This window comes from Condylura cristata, unplaced genomic scaffold (genome assembly GCF_000260355.1).
Source record: "Condylura cristata isolate star-nosed mole 26May11 unplaced genomic scaffold, ConCri1.0 scaffold00003, whole genome shotgun sequence".
NCBI lineage: Eukaryota > Metazoa > Chordata > Mammalia > Eulipotyphla > Talpidae > Condylura > Condylura cristata.
Window position 1 is genome coordinate 10537539 of NW_004567104.1, and position 10463 is coordinate 10548001.

Here is a 10463-nt window from a genome sequence, read left to right on the forward strand (position 1 = left end):
GTCTGCCACACCATGTGGTCTCCTCCGGGGCAGGCGGGAATCGAACTCATGCGGAAGTGGCTTCAGCTTCTCAATGCAGTGCTTTAACCCGCTGCGCCACCAGGGAGGGCCCAGCAGTTTTTTTTTTTTTATATAAATATACTTGAACTAGTCACAGGCATAGAATGATTGTTTTGTTTTCCCTTGTTTTTTCATAAACAGCGAAGTGCTGAGTCCATTTTTAAAACTCTTTGTAACAGATATTTACCCAGAATATGCCTACAGACAAGGAATTATTCCTGAGTATTCTCACAATTGTCAACACAGACATGTTATCCAGCTAAAGCCAAAACATATTTCAAACTTGAGATTTACTCCCACGTCATGTCTTAGGGGAAAATGCAAAGGCTGATGACAATCCAAGACTTGCTTCTGATTTTAGTGTAGATTTAGTCTAGTTTTAGATTTGGTTTAGTTTAAAATATACCTTTTTACCTGCAACTTTTGAGAGACTGGCCTGTCTATATGAAGGCTTTCTGACAAATAGTTTAAGATATTTAAAGAATAGAGTGAAAGGAGGTTTCCAGCATTGGTAAACAGGCTTGAAATCTGAAGGGTAAACAAATAATTTCTGTACGTGCAAGGCTCAAGCCTTATTTTCTGCAAGTTCTGCCTGAAAGTCCAACTAAAATCATTTAACAGAAAGCACTCAATGAATGGTAGCAATTACTAGTGTGATAAAAATATGCCTTTAAAGCTGGAAACCACCTAAGAAGTTTTGCTAATAAGTGCTGGAGCCAGTTCTGCACTGCACCTTGTTCGCTCAGTCCTTCCAACTTCAGCCTTTGCAAAGCCCCCAGTAATGATGGGCCTTAGCAGGTTATGCTCCCAGCCAGGGAAGAGTAGTACATTCTTCCCTTCTAAAGTCTTCAGAGGAAAAGAGAGGCAGTTCACCCGAGGGTTGCTCAGTACCTTGGTCAGGGATTGTGCCGCTTACTGACCTGCTTCAGCTCGTTGGTGAAGTACACGTAGGTCACAGCCATGCAGAGGGACTGCAGGAGCACAGTGAAGATCAGGATTAGCACACAGTTTTGGCCAGGACTGAGGCTCTCTGGGGTCTGCATCATGGCCATTGTCCCCATCTGTTTGACCGTTGCAGTCTGTCAGGCAGCAGTTTCTCTTCAGGATTGGGGGTGGATCCCTTCTCAGGTTTCATTTATCTAACAACAAAAATGAAAGTGAAACAATGTGCTGGAGAAACTGAAGGCGAAATTGTAAAATTCCTGGGACTCTCTAGTCCATAAAGTGTCTGCCACCCAGCAGGTAAGACATCTTGAAAAGGCCTTCTGGATCCGAAGAGGCTGTGTGAGGCTTACAGCAAATAGCTCCTTCCCCAGAGACTTGGGCCTTTAGCGTCCTGAGGGTGCCTTTGCCCAGCCACTTCCTGTTCCTAGGCTCCCAGATCACCGTGGGACCACACCTCCGTACATGAGTCTTTTATCATCTATCCTAGCATGACACCTCGGATCCCACGCAGCACCTCAATAGCCTGCCTAGGACTGGACTGCCTGGTATCTACCTGCCCCACTGTCAACTGCCTGTTTTCTCTGTCCTTGTCCCTAAGCTTCAGCATCTGTGAAGTGGGGACAATCACACCATCTACCAAGGGTTTTTGGGAGAATGAAATATTCCAGGCTGGCTTCCCTGACAGGTGTGCTTAGTAACCTCTCTAGTTACACAAAGTGAAGATCCATTTCACCAACTTAAATCCTATTTAGCCCTAGTAGAACTTTACTGAGTTCTACATATGCCATTTCAGAAAATGTCACCCAGAAAGACTCAGACAATGCAGTCAAGTGCTTAGACAGGCCATACTCACACTGGCCAATTCACCAGATACCAGACGTGAAGCACTCAGCACAGTTGCTCTCATGTGGAAAACTTGTACCCCCATAATGGCAGCAATTGTAAGTTCAGGAAAAGCTAGTAGATGAAATTAATTTTAAATATATATATATTTATATATACATACACATACATATATATAAAAGTTTAAGTATGTATATTTAAATTTTATATATATTTAAAATTTTAATTATATATATTTTGTTTATATGGGTTATTGCTAACACATATTACAATTTATATAGGTTATTACTTACACATATTATAATTCTTCACTTTTAAATGTATAGTTTGATGAATTTTAATAAAGGTGTCGCTACCACCATGAGCAAGAAATGGATGCTTTGCCTTAGAAGCGGGGGAAGCCTCTACCTACCTTCAGTGTTGAGACTCTGGGTTGGGTCTAATATTGATTCTCTCAATGATTTTAGCAAATACTTTGCATATCTGTATTTTGTAAGTGGGGAAAGAAGGATACAAAAAATATTTGCTTAGAGACCAAGATTGTCTTTGTCAATATTTTATTTATCATAGATTTACTGTGGGTGATAAAATTTATAATAAAATTATTGTCCAAACTAATGACATACAGAATATTGTCTCTTAAACCAATATCAACACCAATACAGAAATAGCAAGCTCAAATCCAGTAGTGAATTAATTACACCAATGTTCCAGGCAAAGTGGAGGTAAAAAAAATGAAGTGAAAATGTAGCTGAGTTGTGCCTTTCCAGAAAGAATGTGGGAGTGCCAGCCTCTCCTCCCAAGAATTTGATGTCCCATGTGAAGTTGCTAGAATCCAATGCTTGGAGAACAAAGGCACTGGTGTTGACAAGCAAACTGGGCTGTTCAGATGTGATAGTTCCAGGAATTGTTTCGTGGCATAAGCCATTCACTGGGACAGAAATGGATGTCCTATTCTTTTTTTTCTTTCTTAAGATTTATTTTATTTATTTATACATACGATCAGGGTGTAGGCCAGAGGTACAGAGGGGAAGAGGGTAGGGAGAGGATTCATCAGAGACAGAATGGGGAGCAGAATTGACTGAAATACTCTGCTAAGGGAAGCAGCTGGCAAGACAGGAGAGGTCTGCTATAGCATGGGGGTCAGCTCCCTGGCCAGGGGTTGAACTTGTGCTTCAGATAGCTTCATGGTGCTGAGACCTGACCCCTGTGCAATCAAAGAGGCCCAGTGATGTTCCTAACTTTCTGATACTGTTACACTTTCGTACCGTTACAAGAACAAAAGAGAGTGCTTCAAGATCTTTTTAAGAGTGCTTTGTGGTGTAACGCTACTGACAATAAGGATTTGTCTTGGGTCTAGGCCAGAGCAAAGGCCTTAAGGTTTTTAGAGAGATACTGAGATCAGACAGAGATGCCTTGTCCAGTCCGAATATTGCTAATATATCTTCACAAACCCTCATGTATAGAGTTAAAAAGTTTCAGCATGTATTGGACTCCATGATGCCGCAAAGGTATCCGCCTTCATGGTCATAATTACAAGTTCACAGTAGCACAACCATCTGACTAGCATCACCCTGCAGATGGTTGTATTGGTAAGTATCCAGTAGCAGGAGCAGTTTTTTTCTGGTGCTGTCTTGCACATGTTCATAGTGGTAAGGGCATCTTAATACCCGACTTTAAAGTAACTTTATTAAAGTAAGTTAAACTCAACCCCAAACAACTTTTGTCTAAATTAAGCTTCCAAAACATGGATTTAAAATAGAACAGGGCCTCACTGATGGCTCAAGGGGTTACAGTCTCAGCACAATGAAGCTATCTGCAGCTATCCACAGCTACCAGCATTCACTGCAGCATGAGTTCTATCCCCAGCCAGGGAGCTGACCCATATGGTGCAGCAGACCTCTCCTGTCTCACCTGCTGCTACCCTCTGCAGTGTATTTCAGTCAATTTACCTGTTCTGCTCGCCACTGTCTCTCTGGTGAATCTTCTCATCTACCCACTCCCTCTCTCCCCCAGAATCTCTGGCTTTGCACTCCAGCTCTTGTATGCATAAATAACTCAATAAATGGCCCATACCTTTTTGCAGAGTAAAGAAAAGAGGGAATCCCCTCATTTACTGATTCCACTGCGGATCGAACCCAGGACGTTCGGCATGTAAAGCAGATGTGATAACCACTACACTATGGAACCACAGCCTCTCTTTTTAAAAAAATAAAAATGTAACAAGTCAGAAGTATAGAAGGAAAAATGTAGGAACAGATTTGTTTAAGAGGCTCTTCCAGTACTGTCAGAAAATGAGGATATGGTGAGAGCAGGAATTCAGCCTTGTGTCCCCATTCTAGAGATCTTGCACTCACATGATGGGCACCCACAACAGGAATTAACTGAAAACGACTAGATGGAAAAGAACACTGCCAAGGAAGTGCCAGACGATGAGGAAGAAGAAGGTGCAAGAGGGGACATGAGACAATCTGATGAAGCAAGCCAGCTTTTGACATCTTTTATGACATGAGCCAGTTTATGATATTGGCACTGACACTAAAGAAAATGATGGAAGGAGAAATGGTATCACATAGAAGTATTCTTAGAGAAATCAAAAAGTAAAAAAGTCATATATATATTTGTACATTCAGGGCATTGTAAAGTTATCTGGATAGTTATACTGTAAAGTTATACTGTTTTTGTATGTTGTTCCTGATCTTTTTTCTTTTATTTTATTATGATTTATTTTTTATTTTCTTACATCATTGGTCATCTCTATATAGTTATTATTCCCCTTAGGTGTGGTCCTCCACACATATCATATTTTCTTTTACCTCTACCCTCCCCACACTATATTATTGGTATGACTTCTGGTCAATACCAAGAATAGCAAGCTATTATTATATTTGTGGGAAGTCAAAAGTAACACAGATATTGGGCTATGTAATGGGGGTAAAGTAGTGGAGGTGGGTGTGCCCAAGACCCCAATTTTGTTATGGGCCAACTCTATACTCTCTGTGTAACCAAGGTGAACACTTCTAAAATATTTCAGTCTATTTTCAAACCTCATATGTCACTAATTTCAATTACACATTGTTTCTAATATTCTTTGTCAATAAGTAACTTTTTTACCAATGAAAACCAAATTCTAGTCCTTAATATGCTAGTTAGCAGAGTGCACAGTGTGAGTGTGGGAAGCTCCATGAGTGGGGGCCAGCTCTCAGATAGGCATACCCCAGATTATGTACAAGGATTAGTGCCCACTGTTCTGTGATGAAGGCCTTTGAAATAAATAATTGGCACCATAATGAGTAGTTAAACTACAACTCAGACATGAACAAGTAAGACTCACAAAATGAAGTAGATGGTATAATCAATACAGCTTGTCTCTTAAGCAATTCTTTATTAAAATTCAGTACAAGGTAGGGCCCTCCCTGATGGCGCAGCGGGTTAAAGCACAGCACTAAGAAGCTAAAGCCGCTTCCGCATGAGTTCAATCCTCACCTGCCCCAGAAGTGATACACATGGTGTGGCAGACCTCTCCTGACCCGCCCGCTGCTCCCGTTGGCAGTGTACTTCATTGATCTGCCTGTTCTGCTCCCCACTCTATCCCTGGTGAAGTTCTCACCGCCCCTGAGCCTCTGGCCTGTACCCCAGTTCTGTATGCACAAATAAATAAAATCTTTAAAAAAAAATATTTCAGTACAAGGTAACAATTCCCCATTCTAAGAAGACACACATTTACAAACAGCACAAGAGCTAGATTTGGAGAAAAACAATGCTTTTGTTCCGAACACATACATTCATGACTGAACCTCACTCCCAATCAATCCCTTATTAAATTAATGTAATAATGGGGGTTTTCCAAGGCTATTCCCTCCACCCAAGTTATCAGAACTCTCTAATCCTAAAACAGGGTTTTTAAATATTTACAATAAAGATATAGATATAAATAGTTTACACTTTGTAATCTTTTCTGTATTGAGTCAAATCTGCTAGTATAGTGAAAAACAACATAAACAATGCATATATGTGTTGGGCTGGGTTCTAGTAAAGCTGTGTTTGCCCAAACCAGAAGTGATAAGGGCCCAGAGGAGTGACCTCTGAAGTGGAGCACTAATTCTCCCAGTGTAGTTATCAGCAGCCGCAGCAACCCCTGGGAACTTGTTAGAAATGGGAATTCTCAGGCCTCCATTCAGCTCTGTGAATAAGGTATCTTGGGGAGGGGGGCTCATGGAAACCTTCATGTGACACTGATGCTTGCTGATTTCTGAGAGCCACTAGTCCAGAATAATCTTTCTATATGCTCAGAACCTCCTATGTGACTTTCTAACGTACAAATCTGGATGCCTGTATTCTGTATTCTGACAGGGCCTAGTTCTGTTTTTAGCCATTCCAACAGATTTCTTTAATGAAGGGATATATTACAGCCCTTCCCAACCACCAGCATGTTCTGTAGGTTGTTTTGCCCCCTCACAATCCTATCAAAGGAGACTGTAATAACAATGTTCATTTTACTCATCAAAACAGTGAATTATGCCAGCTTTCCAAAACCACAGTTAGTGAGGATAGATCGAGGACTCTAACCTCAGTTATGCTAGCTCCAGAGTCCAAGTTTTAATCACCATCCCACACTGCTACCTCCAAGCCCAGAAGGAAGCCCTACACAATTTGCAGCTAGTGAATAGCTGCTTAAGAAGGTACTTTCTTTGATTGGCTTTTCTCACTTTGACTTAAGAAAAAAAAATTATTAATTTTTTTATTAAAAATTTTTCTCACTAAATTATTAGTGAGAGAGGGCCCTCCCTCGTGGCGCAGCGGGTTAAAGCATAGCACTAAGAAGCTTAAGCCACTTTCTCATGAGTTCGATCCCCGCCTGCCCCGGAGGTTACCACATGGCGCGGCAGACCTCTCCTGACCCGCCCGCCGCTCCCCTCAGCGGTGTACTTGATAGATCTGCCTGTTCTGCTCCCCTCTACCTCTGGTGAATCCTCTCACCCTCCGCATCTCTGGCCTGTACCCCAGTTCTATATGAATAAATAAATAAATCTTTAAAAAAAATTATTAGTGAGAGACTACTACCTCTGCTATAGTCATTTTAGTTGATAGTTGTTTGACTCTCATGAGAATAGAGTGTGTCCAAATACATAGCCCTCCTTGTAGCTAATATAAGTGGAAGAGGAAGACTCAATTATTTTGAGGGTTTCAGAAAATGTCCTACTTCAAAATAATGGCCAGGGTCAGAGGCATTTACCTGGGAGCCAATAGATGTGCACTGTGTTGTTGTACTGATATCAATTTTGATATATTGCTATGTTATTTGACATTTTCTAGCCATACAATCTTGACCAAATCACTTACATTTGGGCGCTTTTTTCTTTATCATTGAAGTGATGGGATTTACTAAGTCATCTTTAAGATCCCTGCAGGTCAATCAATGTACAATTTTATCATTGCCTGGTCATGCAGGAAACTACATTTTGGAACTGTCACATTTAAGAACCACACCAGAATGTACCCACACAGTTTTTCTGGCAGCAGCTATATTGCTGAATTTACACACCACATGTGCACTTACCTTGGACATCCAGGCTTTATTAGAACCAGTGAAACTGCTGTTTCTGGAAATTGAACACAATGGTTATTGGTCTGTGTAGGGTAAGGGAATTAATCAAGCTTTTTATGCCATAGCCTCTGTGGCTATCACCTGCAACCTTGAGCGTGTTCATGCAGAAGTTGTTTGGGAGTGTGAGTGTGGGGCACGTGTGTCAGATAGTTGTGCATTGGTGTGGGCAAGCGGAAGTGTGCACACCTGAGCCTGGGTGCGGGAATAAAAGCGGCGTTAGTGAGGAAGACGAGCTGCTTGACTACAGAAGGAGCCCAAAGGTTTGTGGGGGGCTGGGAAGCAAGGTTGCCTGCCTGGCCTGCACCATGCTTGCCTCCTTGCAGGCCAGCCTCTCTGCCTGCTGTGCCTGTGACACCACTTTTCTGAGAGCATTAACGCCTGCACAATCCACAAAGGGTTCTGGGACTCTATCTGTCTGTCAGAATAGGTAAGTGGCCTTGTGCTTTGTGCCTGCTGCACTACAGTCTGCAAAGCAAATGCTTAATCCTTGCTTCTGCTTCCTGAAACTCTTGATTCACCAGTAGATTATGATTCATATGTGTATTTATGCATCTTATTTATGCATCTTTTTTTTAAAGATTTATTTATTTGTGCATACAGAACTGGGGTACAGGCCAGAGGCTCAGGGGCGGCGAGAGGCTTCACCAGAGACAGAGTGGGGAGCAGACCAGGCAGATCAACGAAGTACACTGCTGAGGGGAGCAGCGGGCGGGTCAGGAGAGGTCTGCTGCGCCATGTGATCACCTCTGGGGCAGGCGGGAATAGAACTCATGCGGAAGCGGCTTTAGATTCTCAGTGCTGTGCTTTAACCCGCTGCACCACCAGGGAGGGCCTATGCATCATTTTGGTGGAGCCTTTATCATGAACTTATTTAGCTTCAAGGTGAAAGAGAAGGTAAATATCTGACATGTTTAGTTTCTCTGGAGAAATGTGGACCATTTGTCAAGAGGGGAACTCCTGTCATAAGAACGTCAAAGCTAAAGGTAAAAGTCCACCTCAAGCTAACAAAGAAAGTTACCAGCTGACAAATCAGTATATGTGCACATAGGGTAAGTTTTCTTAGTGCTTGACCTTTATAGGAAAATGGAGTGGCTCAGGGTTTTGTTTTGTCTCTTGCTATCAGCCTCGACAGCTGCCACCTGCAGCCTTGCTTTACCTCCCAGGTTTCATTGCCCACACGTGATACTGTGTTGGTGCAAAAAGCACATGGGTTGTATGGACACCCAGGGTCAAGAAGCCTGAGCACAAAGCATGCGCACCTGTAATTATGGACACCCTGGCCAAGAAGCTGCAGAGTGTAGGCGTACCTAGGAGTAAGATGCCTGGGGTGAAAGATTCTGAGACAAGAAGGGAAACCATGAGAGAATGCCCAAGAGAAGCCAGAGCAGGAGCGTGGAGACTGAGAGCCTGGGCGTTCAGCTACTGCCTACTGGCCTCTCTGCCTCCCTGCCTTCCTGCCTGCTGGTCTGCTTCTGAGTGTGATCCCCTGATTCAGCATTAAAGGCATGTTAGAGTCACCACAGTTTCCAAATTATCTTTTCATCTGCCTGAATCCACAATGAACCTGTCCTGTCTGGGATAATTGCACAACCTGGAAAAAATCCAAGCCTCATCCAGACCCACTTCTCTCACTTACCCTGGCTGGCTCTACCCTACGGCAACTCACCTCAGAGTCACCTCGATGTCTGTCTTCCAAAATTAACAACTTGAACCCTACTCCTCAGAGAGGTAGGTTTTTGGTGCATGATTATGTTAAAGAGGTAGAGCCCTTGTGAATGGGGTTAGTGCTTTTATAAAGATCCCAGAGGGCTCCCTCGTCTTTCACCATGTGAAGATGTAGCAAGAAGCTACTGCCTCTGACAAGGAAGAGATAGGTCACTAAAACAAGACTATGCTTGTGCCTTGATTTTGGAATTCCCAGCCTGTAGAACTATGAGTAATACATTTCCAGTGTTGATAAAATACTCAGGATGTGGTATTTTGTTAGAGTAGCAATAATGGATTAGGGTAGCTGTACAATGGCTATCAGCAGAAATCAGGGCTCTTCTTGTTAATTTCTGAAAGTGAAGAAGATAGGCTTTCCCTGACATGCTTTCAATTCTCCCTCATTTTTTTTTCAACTATACTAAAATGAACATGTTAAAATATGCAGGGGTTTGGTGTCTATATCAAACATACATCAAACTCATAAAAATTTGAAAAGTTCAGTGCTCAAAATAAACATATCACAAAAAGAATTATAAAAAGGTGACCAGAGAAAGATGTTCAACATCACTATTTATTAGCAAAATACAAATAAAACTGTATTGATATATCAATATGTATCTTCACATTACTTGAATGACTAATTTTAAAATCTGGAAATATCAGAGGTTGGTGAAGATATCTAGAAATTGAAACTCTTGTGCATGGCTGGTTAGAGTGAGAAATGTTACAGCCACTTGGGGAAATGGTCGGTCATTCTTTAAAAGCATCAAGGAGAGTCTGTCAAGATGGCAGCAGAGTGAAGTCTCTGGACTCACTTCCTCCATATACTTACAAATAGATTGCAGTAGAAAAAGCCAAACCCCTTCTGTGTGAAAATTATGATATCCACAGCACAAACTGGGAGCAAATTCTAGAGGAAAGGAGTAGGAAAAGCTTCGTGTGAACTGTGTTTGTAGTGACACCAGGCTGGTACAGCCCACAAGAGAGTGAGGCAGATGTTGTACAGAAACCCCTACAGTGTCTGACTCAGGGATACAAATATATTGAGGACTCTTGAGACCTAGCACTGCATTGATAAAGGATTTCGCATATTTGGCATCCAGGACAGGAGCTGCATGGTTGGAGAGCTGCATGGGTGCAAATTGAGGATTACTGGCATGAGGCTGAGGTTCTCAGTATAGAATAGCCGGAACCTGAATTCACAGGGAGAACATGTCAGATCACATGTGTCTCCTCAGAGACAAGACTATTATACTTAAAGACTGACATTTAAAATACCTGTGACCCTGTACCTCAGAGC

General features: G+C 42.2%; 1 protein-coding gene and 1 non-coding gene across 2 annotated transcripts in view; both read right to left on the minus strand.

Moving 5' to 3' along the window:
* Positions 1–1479, minus strand: part of TNFSF10 (tumor necrosis factor (ligand) superfamily, member 10) — a 15205-nt gene extending 13726 nt beyond the window's left edge. The window contains exons 1-2 of the mRNA XM_004675390.2: positions 1460–1479; positions 981–1199 (exon numbers count right to left, since the gene is read on the minus strand). Of these exons, the coding sequence (XP_004675447.2) occupies positions 981–1121 (141 nt within the window). The 5' untranslated portion in view covers positions 1122–1199; positions 1460–1479. The remainder of the gene's footprint in view (positions 1–980; positions 1200–1459) is intronic.
* A 2486-nt stretch (positions 1480–3965) lies between these two features.
* On the minus strand, positions 3966–4038 carry TRNAV-UAC. The gene has a single exon. It is a non-coding gene; the product is annotated as a tRNA-Val (tRNA).
* Between the last annotated feature and the right edge of the window lie 6425 nt (positions 4039–10463).